Source organism: Oreochromis niloticus, linkage group LG10 (genome assembly GCF_001858045.2).
Source record: "Oreochromis niloticus isolate F11D_XX linkage group LG10, O_niloticus_UMD_NMBU, whole genome shotgun sequence".
Classification (NCBI taxonomy): Eukaryota; Metazoa; Chordata; class Actinopteri; order Cichliformes; family Cichlidae; genus Oreochromis; species Oreochromis niloticus.
The window spans coordinates 31266763-31292597 of record NC_031975.2 but is presented as its reverse complement, the minus strand read 5'-3'; the positions used below and the strand labels follow the sequence as shown (position 1 = coordinate 31292597).

Below are 25835 nucleotides of genomic sequence, written 5' to 3'. Positions count from 1 at the left end.
TTTAATTGCCATTAGTTCACATTTTTTGATGCTAAGATGGAGACTTGATGCTTTAGAAGATACCATAGTGTTAATAGCTCTAGGAATTTAAGCTTTCCTTTAAAAATTGTGTCACCTGTCCAGTGTGTTGAAACGAAATTGCGCACAACTAAAAATCGATATGAGGAAAAAGGATGTCATCAATGTATTCCTCAACAACTATTAAACCTAAATCCAAGTTGGGTTAGTGAGTGTGGAATATAAAGTTGTGCTGTAATAAATCAACTGTTACTCTGTAAACATCTGAAGCTAAAATAAGTCTGTTCTTCAAAAACTTCAGGATAAACCAAAATGAGCCTTGTGAGGTTTTTTTATGTGCGTGTTTTTTTTTTTTTTTTTTTATAAAACCTGACTGTGAGTCATTAATATTCCAAAGTCCAAAATTGAATTTCATCTTTTTACAAAAGTGAATGCTGGAGTTTTATAATAGTTAGTTTCCAGTATTAGAGAAGTTAGACGGTGAGTTCGGGCTGTGGAGAACTGCAGTATCCACACTGTCCATATAAACATGTAATAGAAAGGCAGCTGCTTTACTTTGTGTGTATTTCTACACCGAATAATCTAAGCAGAGCTCTGGTAATAATACTACAATTATTATTATTACTAAGTTTTTTAAAAAGGCAGGCACGCTGACGTTGACTCCGCCCCGGTGCGAAAATCCCGCCAAACACAAATGTACAGGAGACCAGGAAGGAGCGACAGCAACAGGAAACAGGCTGTGGACGAAAACAAAGAAACGTGAGCATTCTTTCACTACTTTATGATTGTTTTACTGCTGGAGAATGAACGAGATGACGGTATGTTAGTGCTCGGTTTCGCGAAAGTCTCTTTTTCTACAGTCGTTGCTTTTTAGCCGCTAAATCACCGTCTTACCCTGAACACGTCGCGTGTTCGGGAGCAGGTCGGAGTGTCCGTGTGCGTTTTCACGGACTCTGTTATTCACAGCATGCTTTGTGTGTGGACTCTCTGTAGGCGAACACGTTTTATATGTGCAGCTGAGTTTACTAAAAGTATCGAGTGTGTGCGCGTGTTAATGCTGTTACTGAAACACAGAGAAAACATGTTCAGTAAAACTAACTTCATTTTATCTGCGATAGAAACTGAAGCAGTTTCCACTTCTCTAAAACCGGGCTGTATGAAAGCAGCAGTGAGGGGTTTTTACGTGGTTAAAGTGTTTAAAACATGTTCAGCGCCATCTTCGGTCAGCGAAGCGTGACGTCATCGGGTCGGCTGGTTGTGGCTGTGTTCACACCAAACGCGATAGACGCGAACAAAACGCGCTAGACTATGGCAAGCCATTAGTGAGAACCTTCACAGACATATCTTCCTGAGATACTGTTAACATTATAAAATGTGAAAGCTATTATCCAGTGGTATTACTTTAAACTGAGTAAAACGGTATTTTGATAAAAGTTAAGGTCTCCGTTTGTTTCAGAAAAAGCATTCTGTCATTTATTTGCTTTTATTATTTATTTATATGCCCTCCGCGGACCATCTCTGCACTGCGTGGGTGATTAGTGGCTCCGTGCACACTAAGGGCTGCACACAGGGACAAGGCGCACTAGGTTACGATCAGATCTTCCCTGGGCGGGGGAGGTGATGAACTGTATGCCACTTTTTCATTGGTATACATTAAGTACAATGTTTTATTGCCTACGGTGGGGCAGGTCACATACTGGATGAAGGTGGGCAGTATGGAGTCCAGCGAGACATGATTAAAGTCCCCTGGTATTAGAAGAAGAGCTCTCGGAGATTGCGTTTGGAGTCTGCGGACCACAGAGAGTCACAGGCTGCCTCCACGGACTCTCAATGTCTCTGCTGCAGAGTTGTTCTTTCACAGCAATGTGCCCAGGGATACCACAACTGTCTTTAACAAACACTGCCAGTCCCCCTCCTTTCCTCTCACCGCTGTCTCTTGTATTGTCCGCCCGCAGCAGCTGGAAGCCGGGCAGCCTACTGACAGAGGGAGTATCGGCCACTGTGACCGGGTTAGCGTCATTAGCTCCTCAATCATATCAGGGAGCGATCTCACATTTAGAGTGATTACAGGAAGGAGAAATGGTGTGTAAGGTGTCCTTCTCGGGAGACATCACCCCCGTCACTTCCCTCACTGGGGATGTCGGGTCTGTCTGCCGGTAGCAAAGCTGCAGGGCGCAGCGCTAACAGCTGATCCCTAACGTAAACAAAGAAGCCATGTGCAGAGTGTCCAAATACGGGTGAAAAAAGTGGAGACAAAAGAAGAGAAAAGTCAACATAACTAGCACGAAGCAGTAATACATGATGGCAGAATCTGAATGCTAAGTTAAAGGTTAAGAGAAGTAAAGAGGAAAATAAGAAAGAAGCTCAGAAATGAGCAGAGCTGCCATAACAGGTACCACAGTTAAGGTTTCAGAAAAAGCATTCTGTCGTTTGCTTGCTTGATCATGCCTTAAACACATCAAAATGCATAGTGGGATTATAATACATGTCAATACTGTGACAAGCACTGGTACTGAATAGGCAATCACTTAGCAGTGAGGAGGGGGAGATACAGGAGAGGTGGAGGAAGATCTCAGCCTGGGCGTCTATTGTCTTGTGTAGTCTGGAAGATGAGTGGATGACGGGGTGGGTGCAGTTTTCTCTGTGGTGGGGTCCGGTGGGCTGTCCCGGGCTCTGTGGGGCGGCGCCTCTGCAACCCGCCAGGGAAAGGCGGGTTGCAGAGTATGGGGGTGCCTACTGGGGTCAGCGGGGGAGCTGGCCCCAGGGAGGGGTCACTTGCTCCTCCCTTCCTTCCCTCCCCATCTCCAGCTGCCTCCCTCTTCCCGCTCCACCAAAATCACCCACACATGCAGGGCCTTGGGGTAAAGGTGTGTCACCAGGGTGCAGGGGAGGCATTGCTAGTCTACATGTTTTTACAAGGTTTTAGAAGTTTTAATTTGCTACATACATCAGTATTAGTATGTTTTTCTTATTATTTTCTCTGTGCCTCAGATGTCATCAATTTCAGAGTCAAAGTGGAAAAAAGCACTGACCTTCATCATTGAGGATTTGGATAAGCCACAGCTCAAAAAGATGCTGGGATTTCTGGATATCCCCAAACAGAAGAAGACTACCAAGTCCAGAGAAACCATTCCTCAGACAATCATCGAGTTCTACGGAGTGGAAAAGTCTATCCAGAAAATCGATGAAGCAATGCTCTGGATACCAAGGAAGGATGGAGCAGTCCAGGATCAGCTGCGCCCCTTTGTTGAAAAACTGAAGAACAAAGAAAACGAAGGAAACAAAAGTGAGTTCACTCATTGATATTTATTTATTTTTTTGGTCAGGCGTCTACAGGTTTTCCAAAAAATCTCATGTGTAAATCATGTTTAAATTTATTAAAATGTGAATCTTAAGTTTTATTATAATTGTCTTTATTACTTTGTCCTACCAAACTATTCATTGTAAAGCAGCAATTGAACAAATTCCAAATTGGCAGAAGTGAATCGAGCATTTGTGAAAGTTTTTTGTGTTATTCTGATCAAAAGTAGTAAAACATAGTACAAAAAAGCAATTGGAGTTAAAAAGAAATCATGGAATCAATTTATAGAATAAAATCTATTCTAAACCTCTGACTCATCAAAGTAGCCGCCTTTGACAGCTTTAACAGCTGAACACACCCGTGGCATTCTTTCTACAGTAGAAATCAAATATTCTCCCATATCTGTTACAGAAGTTCATAAATGTGTGGCACTTGGAGGTTGCATTGCTTTCACTTTCCTGTCTAGTTCATCCCAAAACCTGCAGGGGTGAGAGGGGAATTTAAAAATATATATATATGTAGGGCTGCCACAAACGATTATTTTAATAGTCAACTACTCACCAATTATTTTTGCGATCAGTTGACTGATCAGATCATGCATCCATTGTACGTAAAAAGTACAGCTTATTGCACCAGCATGCATCTGCTCTTATATAACTATCATTAGCTTACAGCTTGAAGTGTTTAATGTATGTGCTAACTAAAAATAAAGACAAGATGGAGTAAATTCTCGACCATCTCACACTTCTGATAATCAGTTGTCTGTCTGACATTTATTCAGCTGTGTAAAAACTGTAACTTTAATCTCAGCCAAACCAATTTACTCATGAACAAATAAAACACTGAAAAAAGTCAAACAATAACATTTTTAAGTTATCTAAGTGACTTATATATCACGTTTAACCTGAGTAGCGAAAGACCGCAGTGGGTTTAAAAACGATTTGCCGGGAATCCGGTGTTCTACACCGGCTCTAGTGACCCTCGAGCTCCCAGCTAGCTATCGAGCTAGTGGGTAACAGACGCCTCCGAAAACGTCGGAGCACTTTTGCAGATATGTGGTGTCTTGATAAACCGAGCAGATATTTGAAGTTTGCACAGCTACTTTCTTGCCTGAAAATATGTTAAAAGTTTATTTTGTGACCCAGAAAGATTAATAAGAGTAATATTAAAACTAACTAGCTGCCGCCATTGTTGGAAACTGAGCAGGGCCGTGCTATGAATTCTGGGATAGGTTGGGCCACGAAGTATACACCCGACCCATCCTTCAAATTTGGGGAAATGAAGGAATTGTCAGGGTCTTCGAATTTGGACAGTCTTCGTTGTGTTGCTTTAACGTAATCGGCCTACAAATGCGGGCACAGGAGGATGCGGTTCCTGAATTTGGAAACAGCTACGATACCAGACACAGCTTCTTCTTCTTCTTCGGGGTTTAACGGCAGCTGGCATCCTTGTACATGCAGTGCTGCCATCTTCTGTTCCAGTCTGTTATTACACTCTTAAATCCTACTACTTATTCCTGCATCTTTTGGGATCTTACAAAGCTTCAAACGACACATCGAATATTAAATTAATCGTCAACGATTTTGAGGCGGTCTATCCCTCAAGCTCGCGTCCTCTACCAGAGGCCTGGGAGCTTGAGGGTCCTGCAGTATCTTAGCTGTTCCTAGGACTGCGCTTTTCTGGACAGAGATCTCCGATGTTGTTCCCGGGATCTGCTGGAGTCATGTCTCTCTCTCTGTCACTCACTCAGACTCTGGGACAACAGTGTTGTTCCTGTGCAGCAATTTTCCTTGTTGCTGGCTTTCAAAAATGAGTTTTGATTTTCAAATGACTCATCAACCAGACCAGCCAATCACAGGCTTGCAGTCTGTTGACATCAAATTTTCCAGATGGCCTTGGATTGCTTAGAAACTGTGGCAGAGTCAGTGCTAAAAAGGTACCTGATACCATAACCTAGCGTGCTGAGCCGAGCCAAGATGGTACTAGTAGAAAAAGGCTTTGAGCGAAGGTGCCTATCAGAGTGTGAACCGTTACCATTAAATCTGATCGGGGCTGAAACTGATTCTGTTTTCTAAGGAGCTGTCTTGTTGTAGTCGTGAAGAGAGAGACCACATCAATGGACACTATGGTTTCATCTGGATCCAGTGCAAGTTTGTGGATCTTGTTGGTGAAGTCATTGGAGGTTTTGATGTGATGGGATGTGGGGGTGGGCGATATAAACGATATACAATAGAAACGATATAAATTTGGCCAACGGTAGAGATTTTGACTATACCGCTCTACCGCGATAGCGCATGTTGATGATGTCATCAAGCTCCGCCTGTTTTGGTCGAAAGCATCGCAGCGACTACAACCATTATCATCTGCAAATTATGCCGGGCGACAGTCATAGCAAAGAGACGAAGCACTTTTGAAATATGGGGAAAGCCAAAAACTGCGCTTCCTCTACTTCCGTATCATTGATTCATTAATGTTGAATTCTCTCGCAGCTGTTCTATTCCCATGTTGTTGCAGTATATTAATGACTATCTCAGTTGTTCTCCTGACTGAAGTTTGGTCCGTTTACAGCATCCTGCCATGCGATTGCATTTGTCCCTAACCATCAGGAACCCTCACGTTAACTTTTATTGAGTGGAAAAGTGTTAGCGTTCATCCTCCAGCTTCACTGTGTTTATATTATGCTAACATAGCTGTGTAGCTAGTGATTAAGTAGCACAACATTATATACCAGATAGTCCAACTTCAGTAACCCTACAAACGTCACTGCTGTTTAGTTTTCTGTCTTCATTTATGTTGGAAGTGATAGCAGAGCTGTACGTTTGAATGTTTCAGAAATCTCTCAGTCAGAACATGCTATATCATGCTTAGGTGGAAGCTAGCGAGCTAACTTCCTGTTAACTTCTAACTCCGTTAAATTTAATAAATCCTGTTTTCATGGATGCCTGGATGTTAAACTTAATTGTTACACCTGGTAAAGCAGCAACGCTGATCATTTTATTAAAGATGAAAGAATTTAGACGTAATGCTCCGACAGTCCATCCACCAGTGCGGCTTCGTAGCTTACCAAAGTTGTATTAAAGCATTTTTTGACAGATTTCTGCACGCCGTGTACCACATAAAATCGGTTCTAGGTCAGTAGACACAACCAGAATTCATACATAAGGCACACTCTCGATTTTTGAGAAAATTAAAGGATTTATAGGGTGGAAAATACGTTATACAGAAAAAAAAGAATATATCGCGATATATATCTTTACCACACATGCTTCAAATCATACCGCGATATGGATTTTAGGTCATATCGCCCAGCCCTAATAGGATGTGTTCCTCACAAATGGAAGTAAAGTGATGATAAGGTGCTGGGAAATTTTGTAGGTGACTGAGTTTATACTGTTAACAGTGGGTCTGAGTGGGACCCCTTCTTTGTGAATCTTTGGAAGTCCATATATACGGGGTGTAACCTCTCTCCTTGTAGTGTTGAAGGCAGATTATGACTTTCTTTGGTAAGATATTCTTACCAAAGTGCTCAAATTATGTATTATTTATAAAGCTGCTGCTGATGCAGAGTTACACGTGAACAGACTGAACAGTAATCGCTGCTAGCGTTTTTATATTTGCTTGGTGTAAGTATGAAAGAAACAGACTTTATGTTGACTGACTCTGCAGTGAAAACCTGACACACACATGCTCTCACAAGTTGGATTCATTTCTCTTTCAGGAAACAAGAGGAAACGCAGTGAAACTGAATCAGAGTCAGCAGAGAAAACGCCTGAAGCTGGTAGGCAAACACACCCTGAAACTGTGGCAGTGATCTTTATATGAGCTACTGAGCTGTGTGTTCAGGCTTTAAGAAGAACAACATTGTGAATGATTCAAGTTCAGATGAAGAGCGAGAGGCTGAAACTGGTAAGTGCTGGAGGAAACAGTGCTACTGGATTTTAGTGCTGCTTTCCATCTCATACATCATGAGCATCATGAAGATTTACTAATAGATGAAGAGCTAACTATCCAACAGACAGTGATGTAGTTTGTTTAAAATGCTCAATATCAATTTTTAGATCCATTTCAGTTCAATTCAGTTTATTTATACAGCACCAAATCACAATGAGTTGTATCAAAGCACTTTATATTGTAGTGTAAAGGCCCTACAATAATACAGAGAAAACCCCAACAATTACATGAAACTCTATGAGCAAGTGGTTGGCAATAGTGGGAACGAAAAACTCCCTTTTAACAGGAAGAAACCTCTGGCTCAGCGGGGGCGGCATCTGCTGAGACCAGTTTGGCTGAGGGGGGAGATTGAGAAACGACACGCTGTGGATGAGAGCCAGAGATTAATAACAACTAATAGTTAAATGCAAAGAGGTCTATTAACACATAGTGAGTGAAGAAAAACACCCAGTGCATCATGGGAATCCCCAGCAGCCTACGTCTATTGCAGCATAACTAAGGGAGGATTCAGGGTCACCTGGTCCAGCCCTAACTATATGCTTTAGCAAAAAGGAAAGTTTGAAGCCTAATCTTGAAAGTAGAGAGGCTATTGCAGCCACAGCAGGATGAATATGGGGATACTGAAGACGCACACCAATAAACACATAAAATGCTCAGCCCACCTTTTCACTCATTAAACAGCAGGTGAGGCGAACAGGTGAATGCAACACCTTTATTGCTTAATACACACAAATGAGTCACGCCCACAACTGCGCACCAACACAGTGTGTGTATTCTCAACCAACCCCCTTAACCGAAAACAGAACTTACACAGGGCTCCTACAGCGAGTGTCTGTCTCCTGAATCCAAACTGGAAGCTGGTCCCACAGAAGAGGGGCCTGAAAACTGAAGGCTCTGCCTCCCATTCTACTTTTACTGTTACAGGAAGTAGAAACAGGCTGCAGCCTGACTGTTTGTTACCTGTTAAAGTTCGGCTCTGGCTGCTGGACTGGAGTCTGCATACGCTCACCTTTGACATGACTCTGGGTTTTTGACTAGCTTAGCATTAGCATGCTGTCTGTGCTTGTAAAGAGCTGAATGCAGCTGTTTCTGTCCTGGATGCATTTTACACTTTACCATTGAGCTTTTGTCATTTTACATTCTTTTACAGATGGACTGAAGAGCCCTCAGCCTGACAAGGTAGAAGATGTGATTTTTTTTTTTTAAGGTTAATGTAATACTGCATATTACATTACACCAAGTTTTAAATAATTTTATTAACTTGTGAACATTTATGCTTTCTGTATGATAGAAGTAATTACACCAAAGAGATCAGCTCTGTGGGCTGGTAGGGATTTGATTCCCACATAACTGTTTGCACATTTCTGAAAACAGTTTCTTGAACATTTACAATATTCAGTCTATGAGTGACTTTCTGTTTAACTGTTTCTTTTCAGGAGATAAAAATCCCTTCATGGGTGAGTGAATCTTTGAGTTTTCATTGGATGATCACAGCATCTGACTTGTTTTGCGATGTATGTTTGTCTGCGAGCTGACTCTCCATCTGCCTCCAGAGGAAATCCATCCATGATGTAAAAATCAGCGGTGACCTTGGAAACAAAGTCATAGCTGGCAAAGTTGTGCAGAAATCTGGTCTGCGTACATATGAAACCAGAAAAAGGGAGAAGAAGTTTTTCTTTTACCTGGGAGTGGCTGATGAAACAGGCTGCATTAAAGTGATGGTGTATGGAAGAGAGCGCTATCAGCGTTTCCAGGAGAAGAGCTGCTACCTGTTCAGAGAGGTCATCATGGAGGAAAATGTCATCAAGGGTGAATCAATCATGAAAGTGACCAAAAAGAGCGTCATTTCAAAGACGGCACCTATTGATGTTCCTGAGAATGTGGAGATGGAAGCTCAGATGCTCGTTTATTCCCAGACTCCAGTTTGCTCCATCGGACAGGCCATCGGATCAGAGGAGAAGACATCAGTGAGTGTTGAAGGAAAAGTAACAGAGGTAAGTGTGAACTGAATATGCTGCAGTGAAGCTGTGAGGGTGCTCCCACAGCTAAACAGTCATGTTTAGCTTAGTGTCCTGCTGAAGGCTGTGCTGTGAAACTCTGATGACATCAACCTTTAAATGAACCTTTAACTGTCTTTGAGTGAAATGGATGGAGGTTCTTGTTATTACATGTGTCAAACTCTGGCGCCGAACAGTGAAGCCATCACAGTGGCAACAGCTAAAGTTCCTCTAACAGCAGCTTGAGGCTGAATTTGTGATTCCAAACTTCACAGCAGAAATAAACATGCACAGAAGAGTTGTTGGTCTCGGAGTTGTTGTCATGTTGTGTTGTTGGTTTGTTCAGATCGGCTCTGTTGAAACCGTCAAACTGAAGAACAAACGGAGAAAGAAAGACAAGCGAGAGTTCCAACTTGAAGATGGCACAGGCTCCATCTGGATCACTTTGTGGGGTGAAGACATGAAACAGCTCAGAGGAACATCACCTGGAGACTCTGTCAGGGTGGTCAATGTAAAGACAAGTCACTACTATGATTCAGTATCGCTGAACTCAACAGATTTCACCAGAATTTTCAAGGTAATTTCTGATGCTGGCTTCAGTTTGAAATGTCTTTTATATTTGGTATTGATTCAAAGCGGAGACTGTCAGCTTTGACCTCCTACTGGAACATTTCCTCACTATTGCTGAGTCTCTGCTCTCTAGTTAATCCAGCTGTACCTGTTCTAAGTGCCTCCACCAGGTGGTTCACTGTGAGGGTCTCCCTGTGGTCCGACAGACTCATCTCCACCATCTTGGACTCCAGCTGGTGACATCAGTCTTTGCTCTGCTCTGTGAGCTGGAGGGTGACTCCAGAATATGTTCATGTGCTGTTACCTGAGCAGAACCAGGACTGTCTGCTGCAGGACAAGATGGTGGATTTGGAGTTCTTCTGCAGGATGAGACTCACTATGAAATCATCATTACTCACTTTTTTTGAATAAAAAGTTCTTCAGTTTTATTTGTTCAACATGTCCTGATCTCGATGGTCAATCTGGTGTTTTGCAGGTTCAAAGTGCCGCAGTCGAGAACGTCACAATCCAGATCATTGGGATCAAAGACGCCAAGAAGACTGAAACAGAGGTGGATGCACTGATCAGCAGCGGAGAGGTGCAGTCCTTTGTGGTGACTTCATCCCTGCTGGCAAAAGCGTTTGGTGTCAGACTGGAGGGCGACTTTGAGGACAGACTGCTGGAGAAAATGCCGTTCTCAGCAGATGTAGAAATAAAGGGAAACAAGATCATGAAGATTAAATACGCTTAAGAGCAATAAAGATGAGCTCCACTGTTCAGGCTGGGCTGCAGCTGCAGAGAATCTGAACTGGATTCATGACATTTGAAAAATTTGAGTAGATTTTGACAGTTTCAATAAAAAATGTAAATCTCTCTTGAATCAGTTTTATATTCCTAATCATTAATGTGTGCTGTTTCTTCTTTCCTAACTGGTTATTCTTGATTTCTCTTGTCATCTTTTTTCCTGTGTGTAAGAACTGTACGTTTATATTCATGTTGTCAGTGCTGTAAAGCAGTAGATTCTCATAATTAATCATAACTAATGGCTCTGATGTTGATGATGATGATGGAATGTTTTTGTTGGAATAAAAAAGGCTCTGATTTAACTGTTTGTTCTGTAAATCTGTTTACAAAATCCTCCTGTGTCTGATTTCCTGTCACAGGAAAAGCAACAATCAGCAGTAAAGTGACACCGATCCTCGTGCAGACAGAAAGCAGGGCCAGCACTCATGGGGCTCACAGGCAGTGAGCTCAGCTCTGCTCTCTGCTTCCATGGAGTTTTCTTATGGTGCCGGCCCACCGTGGCTTTTCCACCATCAATATGAAATATCATTACCATTCTTTATCTCAGTCTTGCTGTGTGTTAAGCTTCCTCCTTTGGTTGTTTTGAGATTAGTCAGGAAGTAAAAACTAAAAAAGACAATATTCAAAATACAAACGTGCAGTTATAACGTAAAACAACTCAGAGCTGCTGTCAGACTGTGGGACAAACAGTAAAGGAGCAAAACTAGAGAGTGAAGCCGTCAGAGAAATATTCAACCTAGAATAAGTTTAGCTTCAACCTTCTGGAGGAGGAGTGAAATGAGATCAGTCGAGTGTCTGACTGCATCACTTCAAGTGTTTTCCACTGAGTCTGCCCAGCAGAAGCAGATCACCTGCAGCTGGGAGCAGTGGTGGTAACAGTGGACAAGCAAACCAAGCTGGTTCGTCCTACTCCAGGACCAGATGGAAACGAGCATCGCTAAGCTGCAGGTTAGAGACGAACTCTGTCCCGGGTCAGTGATTCTTCTTCTGCACCTCACACCTACTCCACAGGAGACAGTTCATCTGGACTCATATTTAATATTTATGATTTTAATTTGACACATTTGTGGGACAAATGTAGAGGCAGCTGTGACAATGCCTTCAGTAAGGGTTGAGTTTATTGGAGATGTTTTTATGGCCCTTCGGTGAATTTTAGTGACTCAATACAAATAAATTAATGCTGTAAATCACTTATCTGTTTAATAATTCATTTAATATTTATCTATATAGCATGTACAGAAACGACAACCTATGTATTAATATAAATCACTTAACATATCTATGCACTCTCCTGCTGTTTATTTCTAATGTGATGGCTCAGGTCTGATTCTGTCCACAGCATAATAAAGGAGATGTAGAAATCACTTTAGTTGTACTTTGTCAAAGTAAAGTTAAACTGGATAATGTAACAAAGGCTAGTGACAGCTTTTCTGTACAGTCACTTTACTCATCCTTTGCTTACTTTCCAGTATTGAAAGATATTTCATAATATAAAATAATAAGAGAATTTCAGCATCACATCATTTGCTGAGTCACTGTTTGATTAATACAAATCTAAAAAGAATAAGCAGGATAGATTTTATGTAAACAGCTGGTGATATTTTTCAGGCTGTCTGAAATGTTGCATTAGACATTAAATGTTTTTTTAAAGAAAAAAGGTAACTCGATGGCTGTAAGCATGAGACAGAAAAAAGGATGCCACTAACATTTACTTGACCACACACTCCTGTGTGTGTGTGTGTGTGTGTGTGTGTGAGTGTGTGTGTGTGTGTGTGTGTGAGAGAGTGCGTGTGTGTGTGACCAGGAGTTAACCCTCAGATGTGGCAGCCAAAACTTCAATGACATGTTCATCAGGAATCCAGACAGCGAACTCATACTTGACACACTTACTCAGGTGATGATAAATCTGTTTGGAGGTGTGAAATTCAAACAGGTCAGTGGTTCTTAGACAATATCACCTGACTATATGAAATGTAATTTTATGTTGTAAAATGCAGTACCGAATAAAACTAAGTTAAATTACATTTTATGTGACATAAGCACAAAATGAAGAGGATCAGAGCAGTTCTGATGTGCAGTATGTGCTTACCTGAATGCTCTGAAACCAAATATACTAAACCTAAAAATCAGGATTCTATATTTTGATTTTCTTTTAATTCCAGATGACCATCCAAAGTCTGGTCATGTGGAAGGTAAGACTCTGCATGTAAAGTTGCATTACACACCAACCGTGTTTGAAAAAATGACACAAAATTAGAAATTTTTCAGATGCAAACATGTCACATCTGAAAAATAAAAGGAAGCCACAGATCCTGGGCTCATCTGATTCTCAGGAAAAGGCAGCAGCAGGGAGAGTTTCCTGATTTAATCCAGGAGTTGAAGCTGTATCACAAATGCACGGGTCTGATTGGTCAGATTTGTTTATTTGCAGGTAAAGAAACAAGAAAAGTGAGCTTGGTCAGAAAAAATAAATTGCCTAAATTCTTCCTGCAAAGTTACACAGTCAAAAACAGTCAAGCAGCAAATTGATCAAAACCAAGACAACCAAAACGAGGATAAACAATTAATTTTTATAAGACTTTATATGTTTGTTTGTTTGTTATAACAGTAGTTTTTCAGAAGTGTGGATGTGGTAAACATTAAAAAAATGTTTTTACAGCTGTATGATGTCGCTTAGACTGACAGGTGGGTTATGAGGAGCAAATGTAACCAAAACTTAAAAAAATGCTGCACAGAGCAAAATATCCAACTACTAAATAGAATAAGAATAAACCAGAGGGAGATGACATGATGGTACTCAGGCACAGGTGAAGTCAATCATGGATTACCAAAAGTAGGAAAAACCCCAAAACAAAGGAGGGAAGTAAACTGAAGCATGGACAAAGGACAAACCCAGACAGGATGACCTGGTGTTGATGGGATCAGCCACCAGGGTCACGTTCACCATAAGCTCTGAGGTGATTAGCTTTGATATCAACAGCTCTGAGTTTTAAAGAGAAAAATCTGGAGAAGCAGATGAGACATAGTTTACCAACAGACATCTGCTATTAGTTACAGCAACAGCCTCTACGTAGCTCTACGCTTAGCTCAGTTTTTCATTAAGTAACTATTTCTGCTACAGTTTATGGCTATTTATTTTGTTAATAATCTCTATTTTATAGAGCATTTTTCTTTCTACTATAACTGAAAAAGAAGCTTCATGAAGTTATGAATGAATGATGTTAGCCCTCCGTCTGGATCAGAAAACCTGGACCATCTCAGGTAAACTCATAGCTAAACCTGCATCCTGGATTAAGGCCCTGATCACTTGCCATAAGCAAAGTTGCATCATGTGATCATAAATGTTTAACTTTCAAAACCATACTTTTGACCGTACACTTGAATGCAATAAGCTAAGAAATTCAGCTCGCAGACGTTGACATTAAATTCTGAAGGCAGCTCATCAAACAATGATATCAAACATCCATATTTCAATTTCTTTCCTTCAACCATCCAAAATCGGTCACGTTATAGAAAATTACAGCCGAGAAGTTTTTAGAGGAAGGTCACTCATAACCTCATATATGTTGGTGTTCTTCAGGTAGAACAGAACTCAGTGGAGTCGTCTTCTACTGTGGTGAAAGCAAACTGAGGGCAAATTTAAAGAAAACCAGAGAACCTGTGTTATATCAGACATTTTACCACTTTTCAGTACATTTGTTACACGATTGGAATTTTCATATATTTTTTACAGCACCAGGACCATCAGCTGGAGCAACTGGTGTCAGAGCTCTGACTGATGGTAGGTACACAGCTGTCCTCAGTAAATGTGTTTGATTAGAAACAAAGAAAAGCATCACAGCGTTTGTCACGTTCATGAAGTTCAAACTGCAGACACCAATGAGACGATGACCTGAGTGAGACTGAACACAGACACCTGAGAGAGGAATAATACAGGACAGATGAATCACTGACCAATAACAGACAATCAAACAGAGAAAACAAAGGATAGAAGCAATAATACAGAAAGTCACACGAGGAGCTAAACAATAAATTTAGAAGCAAGCAGGGAAGCTTATGGTGTCACATTAATGTCATAAATCACACATGAAATAATCTCTGGAAAATATTTTTCAGGCGTTCACGGCAACTCGCACAATTACATTTCTCTCACATAAATTGAAGAACCTGCACACACAGGACTAAACAGCATGACACGCTCAGAGAGGAGTTTGGTGAGCTCTGCAGGAGATTCATTCAGATCTTAAACATGAATCCTGCAGCAGTTTGACTGTTTGAAGGGCGGAGCTCAAGAAAACGATGTGATTGGTCACTTTCTGGATTTTAGTTTGATTTAACAAATTTCTGTGATTTATGTTTTGAAATAAACTTTGTTCTTGCATTTTGAAATAGAAGCAATGCAGCAAGACTCCAATTCTGTCATTTTTCCCTCAGGGCAAAACCACTTTGTGGATGCACATGAAGCCGAGCTGATCCACAGAGTGAGCAACATCGAACCCATTCTGGATGACCTAAAAGGAAAAATCATCCAACAAGAAGCTTACGATAAAATCAGAGCTCTGCAGACCTCTCAGGAGAAGATGAGGAAGCTCTACAGCGGCCCTCTGAAAGCTGGCGATGCCTCCAAAGAAGCCTTCTACCAAATCCTCAAGAAACATGAGAAGATGCTCATTGAGGCCAGGGTCTCCTTTATGATCACAGAGTAACTGAGCTGATGTTTGTAACTTACAGGTCTATCAAACCCGTGGCTGTCAGACTGCATCAACACTGCACCTGTCCCCAGAATAGCTTCCTCACACAGGGTGCAGCCAACATCAGAGCACCACACAGAAGGGTCCGCTAACTGAGGAACTGCGGAGTGCTTCGGAGGCATCTACCAGCGACCCCCGCTCCCACATCTCGCCCACAGTGGAAACGTCTCAGGTGGTGCAAGAGGAAACAGAAGAGGGGTAAGCGTGGAGGCATCAGGAGCAGGCTAGCGGCTGATTTTTTTTCACATTTTTGCGCCTTCTACAGAGGCACCGTTGAGAGCATCCTCACCAGCTGCATCACTGTGTGGTCTGGCTCCTGCACTGGGTCCTGCCAGAAAAAGTTACAATGAGTATTGAGAGCAGCAGAGAGGATCGTGGGTACTTCTCCTCCCTCCCTCCAGGACATCTACTCCACCCGCCTCAGCTCTCTGCATTACAGGTGACTCCACTCATCCGTCCAGCAGCTTCTTCAGTTTGCTGCCATCAGGAAGGAGACTGAAGAGCCTCGGGGCCGCAGACTGAGAGACAACTTCATCCATCAGTCAGGAGACTGAATTCACTCCCTGCTCTCACACACACAAACTCCAGACCTGCATCTCTGAACCCCCCAAACATACAAACTCTGAACCTCCACCATCAGCCTTTCACTGACTGCCCCACCTCCACATGCACATGAACTCTTGCCCACAAACACTGTTGGACTCTGCTGTTTATGTAAGATTGTATTGTATTGAACATAAGACTTTTATTTTATTTTCATCTTTAAGTTGTTCATTGTACACTGAGTGCTGTGGGAGCATTGCAACTTCAAATTCCTGTGTATGACTGTACAGATGGTCTTTGACAATAAAGCTGACTTTGAACTGTGTATTCAACCTGTAGTTAATACGATTCCTGTGTATGGTGTGTGTTGGAGGACTGTGATGTAAGTCTTATCTCCCAGTGTCCACCTCACCTTACAGTATGAAGCACCTGGAGACACCTGTTGTGATTTGGAGTTATATAAATAAAGTTGAACCAAATCCTCACATGTGTAAACCGTAATAACTCAGCTTTAGCTCTGCTCATTTATGTGTGTTACTTTAAGAGAAGACAGGAAGTGTGCTGTACAGTTGGAGGGCCGTGCTGGACCAAACCATTATTTATGAGAGTGGGGGTGGACGGGACCTTTGATTCTGAAACTGCCTGTTAGGAGGATAAAGATTTAACTCTGAACAAACAGTCAGTGCTAAAAATCTCTCTCTCTCTGTGTGTGTGTGTGTGTGTGTGTGTGTGTGTGTGTGTGTGTGTGTGTGTGTGGCAAGCAAATGAGATGAAAGGTAAGTTGTTATGTTCGACCTGCGCGCTGACACCACACAGACCCTGAATAGTGAAATATGATACTGAGCAGCTTTCCCGCCTTCCTCGAACTACTGGCTGCTCTGAAACTCATAAAGAAACTGCTGCGGCTGAAAACCAGCAGGAGTGAGTATCATTTAAATGCTTTTCCCTGAAAGTTAGAAAATAAATGTATTAAAGTTAAGAATTTTACATTCATAAACTATTGTTGATCTTGTGGTTTGAACAAAGAAATGTGAGAGCAGATTATCGCCTGTTATGGTTTCTGTTTCCTGTAAGTGTGTGTCATTAGGACAACAGGACTCTGGAGATTGAAACAGCTTCTCCAGCAGCTCTGTCCTCAGGCAGCATCTCCTCCCATCAGGAAGATGTTTGTTTCAGGGAAGCTTTATTTCAGCAGACCATGAACTAATGACCTCTGCAAAAATCTGTATACAGTGTATGTAGTATGTAGCTGCTCCTTAGTGCAAAGAGGAACAGGATGAGCAGTGCCGGAGCTACAAAATGACCTGCAGCAGGTCAGTGGTGTGAACGTCTGTGACCACACAATCAGAAACAGTAGGTCTGTGCTCACGGCCCGACACCATGTAGACAGACAATACCAGAACTGAACAGTTGACCACTGGCACTCTGACAGACGGGGTCCTCCTGGTGCACAACACCCGGCCTCATGTAGAATAGAAAGGCTCACATTATTGGACAGGTTACAAAGTGCTTGGAAACAGTGACTATAGAGTCTGTGTAAATGTTGTTGTTTGTGATTCTGATCTGCTGAGTCGTTTTCTCACAGCTGGAAACAGAACACACAGATCACTCTGTGTTTACATGACAGCTCTCAGAGGGCGGGGCCTTTAAACTGCGTTTCAATACATATTAAAACAAGGTTCAAAGTAGAAATGAAAACTTCTCTGATGAATGTGAGATGCAGTGAAAACTGCACAGTGTGTTGGGTTTATGGAGCTGGTGTAACAGAGCGTTTCTGTCTGTGTGCCAGATGTCAACGATTTCAGAGGAAGAGTGGAAAACAGCTATGTTCGAGATCCTCGAAGAGCTCGATGTGCCACAGTACAATAAGATGATGTTTTTTCTATCGGATATCCCCAAATATGTAAAGACCACCAAGTCCAGAGAAGAGATGCCCGAAGTAATCATTGAGCGCTACGGAGTGGAAGCATCTGTCCATAAAATCCATGAAATAATGGATCGAATACCTCGGAGGGACGCTGCAGTGCAGGACCGACTGCGCCCCTTTGTGGAAAGACTGAAGAAGAAACAGGAGGATGAGAGAAGAGGTGAGTTCATACTGTGACCTGATGTTTATGTGAAGTTTCTACAGATGGTCTGTGAGTGACAGCAGAAGCTTTAATGGTCAGTTCAGGTGATAATAAAGAGGTTTTTACAGATGTTTGATGTTTAGGTCTTTTTTTCTTTCTTCATGTTAAAATGAGAATCTAAGGTTTTAATTATTCATGTTTATTCATTTTATTGTAATTCCACATTTCTTGAACAGTCAAAAAATGTTTTATGAAAGTGCCACATACACATCACATGTTCCCAGATTAAACCAGGGACCACTGGGAGGGTTTCATGTTTACCTTGTGGAGAAAACTGGTACTGTGTCTGAAAGTGTGTCCAAATTCACAGCTCTCATCATGTTGCTGAAGACTGACCTGCAGCTAACAGTGAGACTGACAGGCAGGCTACAAATATAGAGTCATCAGTTCCACCCTGAGGAAGCAACAAGAAAGTATAATTCCACAAACCAGGAGCAGATTTTAGAATTTAAGGAAGATGAAGCTGAGAAGGAGTGAGCACATGCAGACTACACACACATAGGGATAATAAAGCACTGGTGAACTCAGTCATAAACAACAGCAAATGTAGGGAAATGTTTTCCTTTCAAAAATATTGAACTTTGATTATAATGAAAATGACACTAAATATACTTTGACATGCTCTGAAATCAGATATGCTAAGAAATGTCTGGTACAACATTTATTCAGCTGACAAACCTTTAAATTAGATTCTGCAGGCAGCATGTAAGACCAGGATGTAAAACCTCACATTTGCTGGAGTTCCTTCAGGTAGAGCAGGAGTGGGTGGAACAAACAAAGGAGAGAACTTGAGTCTGTTTACCTGTGTTTTTGTTGTTGCTCATTTGTTTTTTGTTTTTACAGCACCAGGACCATCAACAGGAGCAACTGGTGTCAGAGCTCTGACTGATGGTAGGTACACAGCTGTCCTCAGTAAATGTGTTTGATTAGAAACAAAGAAAAGCATCACAGCGTTTGTCACGTTCATGAAGTTCAAACTGCAGACACCAATGAGACAGTGATCAGGTGAAAAATAAAGAACTTTAATTAAAACTCCTGGGAGGCGAATAATTCAGCACAAATGAATCACTGATCAATCACAGACAGTAATGACAATGGAAAAAGGAACAAAGGATAAAATCAGTAAAACACAGGCAGGCCACTCATATAATAATCCTCTGGTCTCATTACCAGAGAACCCAAACAATGACATCAATATTTCTGGATTTTTCTTTAACAAACTTCAGTGATTTGTGTTTTGAAATAAAAATGTATTCTTGCATTTTGATATAAAAGCAATGCAGCAAGACTCCAATCAGTCGCTGTCATTTTTCACTCAGGGCAAAAACACTTTGTGGATGAACACCGAGTCGAGCTGATCCAGAGAGTGAGCAACATCGAACCGATTCTGGACGACCTCCTACAAGAAGAAATCATCCAACAAGAAGCTTATGATAAAATCAGTGCTCTGCCGACCTCTCAGGCGAAGGTGAGGGAGCTCTTCAGCAGCCCTCTGAAAGCTGGCGATGCCTCCAAAGAAGCTTTCTACCAAATCCTCAAGAAACATGAGAAGATGCTCATTAAAGACCTCAGCTGAAAGAACTTTGTGTTTTTAACAGTTTGAACATAAGATGAAACATTTTTATATTTGTGCATCTAATGTACATCTTTGCCACCTTATGTTGGGATTAAATTCATTAAAATTTGTGTGGTAAATCACACAACAGCATGTCAGCGCTTACCTTTCTTTGGTCACAGAAAACAAGTTTCTTCCAATAAACACAAACTTCTACTCAACCAGGAAGTTACCAGACAGTTTTTCATGAGCCAGTCATCTGTAATGACTGGCTCATGGTGTGTAATGAGGTAATGCACCTTAAACACAAACATTTTATTTGAAATTAACAGAACCAAATAAGACTTTTTTTACTTTTACCAAAGTAAAAATTATGAGAAATGTCAGGCAGTACGTCAGTGGTGTTGGTGTGTCTGTGTGTGTGGTGAGTGAAACAAAAGGTCTCTTGAAGCGGGTACAGTGTGTTTTACAGCTGTTCCTAATCTCCAATGACCTAACCCAGAGGTTCCCAAAGTGTGGGGCCTGCCCCCTAGGGGGGCACAGAGCCATTTCAAGGGGGGCGAGTTGTGAAGAAAAAAAAAAAGAGCGCTTGGACACTGTGGACAGGTTTTTGACGGGGCTCCCACACAAACGCAAAGCAGGAGATGAAGCATAGCTGAATATGTTTCCAAACCAACTTCATTCTAAGCCAAAGACAGGAAAATATGGTGAAGCATATCTTCCCTTTGGCTTCACCTGCACAAGTGCCGAGGTAGGTCTCCCCTGCAGAATTAGTTTCCCTTGCATCGGGAGCAGCGCTGGGCTCTCCAAATCACGGACAAACAGGATCCCACATTCTTGATTTTTAGTTCACAAACACTTCTTGTAATAACTAACTACTCCTGACATTTTGGACATGTTAGCTCTTTATACAGTAAAGTTACAGCGGGATACAAATAATATCAGGCTGATCCTGCCACGATTTGTTCCCCCGGTTCAAATCACGGACAAACAGTATCCCACAGCTGTTTATGTTTTTAAACCCATTTTGCACAGAGAGACAATTTTTGAAAAATGTATTGACAGCAATGTTGAATATTATTACACAGGAAAAAACAACTACAAGTAAAATGATTTTCACACTGCCTCTCTGCCTTTCTAAATGGAGGGACAGTAACTGTGTGTGTATATGTAAGTGTGTAAAACCTGCAGACAGTCAGATTAACAGTATTTTGTCTCTATCTGCCATTCTGCAATTCATCCCATGTAAACAATAACGTGGCGCACAGCGTGACGTGAAAAGAGGCACATACCTTTGACGTTGCGTGATGAACTCTGTAATCCTCGTCCACACGTAAACGCAAAAAACGTCGTTTAAAAAAAAATGTTTTCAGTGATTTGAAACGCCGTTTACGTGTGGACGAAACAGCTGCGTTTTCAAAAATACCCGTTTAAGTGTGGACGCAGTGTAAAAGAGTTAGTAGTGCATCGCATTATCGCTGCCTGTAATTTATTGCAGTTTAGTTGTATTTGCTTAATTGTTTACTAAATGTTTGAGGTGTGAAATAAACCGCAATGGAGTTTGAAAACAAAATATAGGTGTGTGTTGTTGGAGGATGTGTTTGTGCGGTGGGGGTGGGGGCGTGAACATTTTACTTGTAAGACAAAGGAGGGTCCAGGAAAAAAGTTTGGGAACCACTGACCTAACCACACCTAAGAGTCACCAGCAACACACAGGACAAAGATACCCTGACAGGTGCAGAAACCAAAAGGTGGGGTCATCACATCACATCCTATAAAATTAGGATCCCAACAGGATCCACTACATTTAAGGATGAAGTAGACAGTGTAGATGAGGTAAATTGACTCCAATATAACAAGCTTACACACCACCTCAACCTCAGCGGCAGGATCCTGTTTGTACTCTGCTTCCGGAAAGAAAGATGAAGGTCCTCGCTCTACAGGGGCACATCTGCTACTGTGTTTTTGGGCCCCTTGATGTGACATATATCCAAACAGTATGACTGCAACATCAAAGAACACCTCATTAATGCTTGATGGGGACATTTCAGATAAATCAAGTAGGTTACTGAATTGTGGTCAGTAAAAGTAGCAACTGGTACCCCTGAAGTCACATACACAACAAAATGAGGTCCAAAGAAAAGCCAGGGTCTGACGTGATCTTTGTTACACAGAAGGCCCTTGATACTCTGGAAAGCACAGAGAAGACCACACATATGTCACATGTTCCTTCATCAGATCAGTAAGGGGAGTGGCAGTGGAGGAACGCTTCAGACAGAAACTATGGTAACATCTGACCTAAAAATCACATCAGCTCATTGGTTCTTGGCATGGGGAACTATTCTATGACCATCACCTTCACTTATGCTGACTGGACCTGACCCGAACCCAAAGTACATCACTGTTGTACAAGCAAACTGACATTTTATCAAATAAACGCTCAGTCTGGCTGCAGACACTGATTCAAATAGGGAACAAATGTAAAGTCCATGATGGTCCCAAGTGTCACTATATACACAACTGCATCATCCAGATAGCACAGCCCTCCACATCACCAAACACCACACAGATGTTGGAACATTGCTGGCAGATTTTCAAAAGCCTTGACAGCCTCAACACTACATTTAATCTATTATTAGGCTCAATTTGCTTCTCTCAAAATGTAAAAGAACCCAGTCACTGCTTTAATCACACTGGATCTGGTTCTGATATATTGATTTCTGAAAATCATCTTTTTGTCTGATCATTTCTTAATGACATTTACAATAATGGATTACACAGCAGTGGGGAATATGTTTCATTACAGCAGATGTTTTTCTGAAAGTGCTGTAATTAAGTTATGGATATAACTCCTACACTGTTAATATCTTCAGTGACAAAAATTCAGAGTTCTGTTGAGCCAACCATTCCTTTAACAATAAGTAGTAATGACTTCATGAATGTCTTCACAAATAACATTTTAATTTGATCAAGCCACTCCATAGAAACAGCTTTAATCAAAGTGGTAAATGATCTATTGGTAAATGCAGACAGTGATCACACTTCAGTTTTATTACTGCTAGATCTAAGTGCTGCATTTGACACTGTGGATCACTTTATTTTATTGGATAGGCTAGAACATTTTAACAGAGTTACGGGAAATTTAATATCATGGCTGAGATCCTACCTGTCTGGGAGATCTCAGACTGGTATTTTGAAAAATGATCTCTCTGAGACCTGTGCAGTGAGGCATGAGGTCCCTCAGGGCTCTGTTCTCGGCCCATTGCCGTTTTCTCTGCATCTGCTGCCTCTTGGTCTTCTTCTACGTTCTTTTTGTCACAATGGCCAGAGGCTGATAGCTAAACTGGACTCAAACGCAGATAACCATAACAGAGACGACTCGTACGTTTTACAGCGTTTGTTTATTAGGTCAACAGGGGAATTCGTGGCAAAGTGTTGCTAATGGTGTGGCCGTGGGTCAGTGGGGTGAACGGGGAATTAGCAGGTTGCGACGGGGATGGAGCGGGTGTATCTGGGAAGAAAAGAGAACGGGGATAAGAAGGCGGCAGGTGCAGGGTATTAAGCAGAGGTGGTTATGACTGATAATGCTTACGGATACTGGGATAATCCAAGGAGAGCTGGGGTTGAAGGCAGTGGCAAAGAAGGTCCTGGAAAACTATAGCACAGGAACTCAGAGTAAACGACAAAACAAGTAGCAAGAGCATGAAAAAACCTTAGAGCCAATACCAACATGAGGTCGTTGACGAACTGGCAGTGAAGGAGAGTCTCAGTGGAGCTTAAATCCTCAACTTGATTACCCAGAATCAGCCTCAGGTGTGCAGGACTGCAGGAGGGCTGATGGCTCCGGCCAGGGGTGGAGACCATGAACTCAGGTACCTGATGGAACTTTCCAGTCAAACCTCCAGATCCTGACACTTTTGATGTAACCTTTCATTGTTACGCTGACCTGCAGCTTTATGTTCCTTTAACCACTGGAAACTGTGCTGACTTGTCTAAATTAGAAGCTTGTCTATCTGCAGTTAGAGGCTGGCTATCTGATAATTTGCTGCTTCTTAATAGATAGATAGCTAGCTTTATTTGTCATGTGCAGTTTTACAACCTACAGTGAAATTGGACCCCCACCGACCATACATACATAGCACAAGACATCACAGGGGAAGACAGGTTGGTGATCGGTAGTAGTTTAGAAAACAATGAAATGTACAATACAATGGGCAAGTGGAGTATGAAAAAAAAGAGACCTCTTTTCATACTGGGCTCCTGGTGGGAGGTCAGTATGAGAACAGAAAACAAAAAAAGCTCCTTGGCACAGAAAGCACACAAGTCTCCACATCTTAACACCATAGAAACACATGGCAAGCAACAGGGGTGGGTAAGGTTGGAGAGTGAGCCGATGTAGACACAGCCATCCGCATCTGCTGACATTCTACGGCGCTGAGTTGGACCCGCCGTCTGACCTCGGCTTGGAGATAATCAATCAAAGACGGAATCGAGGACAAAGAGTCTGAACACAGTTCTGTTATCAGGGAGAGAATCTCATGTTGTTCAGCTTCAGCCTTGAGACACCGATATAGCCGCATGAAATAATGGTGGTTTTCCTTTAGTGCGAACAACTGCATGTCAAATTTTACAGTTGATCTAAATGTCCGTCACTGGACTCTCAATCTGTGAGCCTCTCCAAGATGTTATCAAATTTGCGTTTCAAAGAGCATAGTCTGAGTACTCACAACAGCTGTGAGCTGCTCCAAGATCTTATCCGTGTTGCATTCAATGAGCATAGAAGTCAAGGCTCGCCCCATCATTTCCATCACAGCCATTGGACCACAAAAATTTAAGTACTTGTCCCAAAAAAATTATACTTTGAGAATTGATGACTATGTCATAAATAGCAGGTTCAAGTAAAGAACTTGGGTGTGTGGTTTGACACGGTGCTCTTCTTTGACTCTCATGTAAAAAAGACAACAAGGACTGCCTTTTATCACCTAAGGAACATAGCTAAAAATCAGACAAGTTTTATCACTGGGCACTGCAGAGGTTCTTGTCCATGGATTTGTGTCTTTGTGCATTGATTGTAATGCTCTTCTTTCTGGGCTACCAAAGAAAAGTTTTAGAGGTTTACAGATGGTGCAAAATGCAGCAGCTCGCTTTTTAACCAAAAGTAGGAAATTTGAGCACATTACCCCCGTACTGAAATCGCTTCACTGGTTGCCTTGTCAGGTTTGAGCAGATTTTAAGGTCCTGTTGCTCACCTACAAAGCTTTAAATGGTTTGGTGCCTTCATATCTGTCTGACCTTTTGCAGCTCTATGTTCCATCTCGTGCTCTCCGATCTCAGGATACTGGCCTTCTAAAAGTTCCTAAAGATGGAAAAAAGACTATTGGTGAGCGTGCTTTTTCTTTATGTGCCTCATATTTGTGGAACAATCTCCCTCAAGATATTAGGCAGGCATGCTCTGTGGAGGTTTTTAAAGCTAAGTTAAAGAGGTTTATCAGTTTTTAAATTGTATTGTTTTTTCTGTATTGTTTTTATTTATTTATCTTTTTTCTTCAAATAGCTGTTCAGCACTTTGTTTGAAAAAGTAACTTAGTTACAAATAAAGTTATTATTATTATTATTGTCTGGGGATGGAGCATTTATGTGAGAGGCTGTATCTTTGTGCTGAGACACCTTGAAACATTCAACATGGCGGCGTGGACAGACGTGTTCCTGTCTTCGTTATGCTCTTTTTTCATACAATCGTAAGCTCCTGCTCAAAATCAACAGACACAAATCCATGAACCTTTCACACATGGAAGAGCTACGAATCACACCCAGGAACTGCGGACTGCTTCGGAGGCATCTACCATCAGCGACCCCCGCTACTAGATCTGGCTCACAGTGGAAACAGAAGAGGGGCAAGCGCGGAGGCATCCGCAGCAGGTTGTTTAGTGTAACACTGAGGGCTGTGGGAGCGCTGCAATTTCAAATTCCTGTGTATGATCTGTACATGTGGTTTTTGACAATAAAGCTGACTTTGACTTTGAACTGTGTATTCAGCCTGTAGTTAATAAGAGTCCTGTGTAGGGTGTGTGTTGGAGGACCGTGTAGTAAGTCTTATCTCCCAGTGTAAAGTCCACCTCACCTTACAGTATGAAGCACCTGGAGACAACTGCTGTTGTGATTTAGAGCTATATAAATAAAGTTGAATTGAACCACATGTGTGAACTGTAATAACCCTGCTTACTTATGTGTGTTGCT

General features: G+C 41.8%; 3 protein-coding genes across 4 annotated transcripts; all 3 read left to right on the top strand.

Annotated features, from left to right (window-relative positions):
• The first annotated feature begins 659 nt into the window (after positions 1–659).
• Positions 660–10922, top strand: LOC100698367 (uncharacterized). Of its 2 annotated transcripts, XM_013265672.3 has the most exons (9): positions 660–777; positions 3010–3304; positions 7038–7097; positions 7163–7225; positions 8421–8449; positions 8707–8727; positions 8824–9264; positions 9614–9844; positions 10313–10922. In XM_013265672.3, the coding sequence occupies exons 2-9, from the start codon at positions 3010–3012 to the stop codon at positions 10565–10567; spliced, it is 1395 nt and encodes a 464-aa protein (XP_013121126.1). In that variant the 5' UTR covers positions 660–777; the 3' UTR covers positions 10568–10922. The 2 variants fall into 2 exon arrangements, with proteins under 2 accessions (XP_013121126.1, XP_003457737.1); XM_003457689.5 differs by lacking the exon at positions 7163–7225.
• Positions 10923–13068: 2146 nt separating this feature from the next.
• LOC112848060 (apoptosis-associated speck-like protein containing a CARD) lies at positions 13069–16382 on the top strand. Its single transcript, XM_025910991.1, has 4 exons — positions 13069–13577; positions 13782–13881; positions 14354–14401; positions 15055–16382. Exons 2-4 carry the CDS (start codon positions 13836–13838, stop codon positions 15324–15326), a joined length of 366 nt encoding a protein of 121 aa, XP_025766776.1. The 5' UTR covers positions 13069–13577; positions 13782–13835; the 3' UTR covers positions 15327–16382.
• Positions 16383–16523: 141 nt separating this feature from the next.
• LOC106096818 (apoptosis-associated speck-like protein containing a CARD) lies at positions 16524–19756 on the top strand. The gene is made up of 4 exons (XM_019364185.2): positions 16524–16835; positions 17704–18001; positions 18887–18934; positions 19363–19756. Exons 2-4 carry the CDS (start codon positions 17704–17706, stop codon positions 19617–19619), a joined length of 603 nt encoding a protein of 200 aa, XP_019219730.1. The 5' UTR covers positions 16524–16835; the 3' UTR covers positions 19620–19756.
• Positions 19757–25835: the final 6079 nt, after the last annotated feature.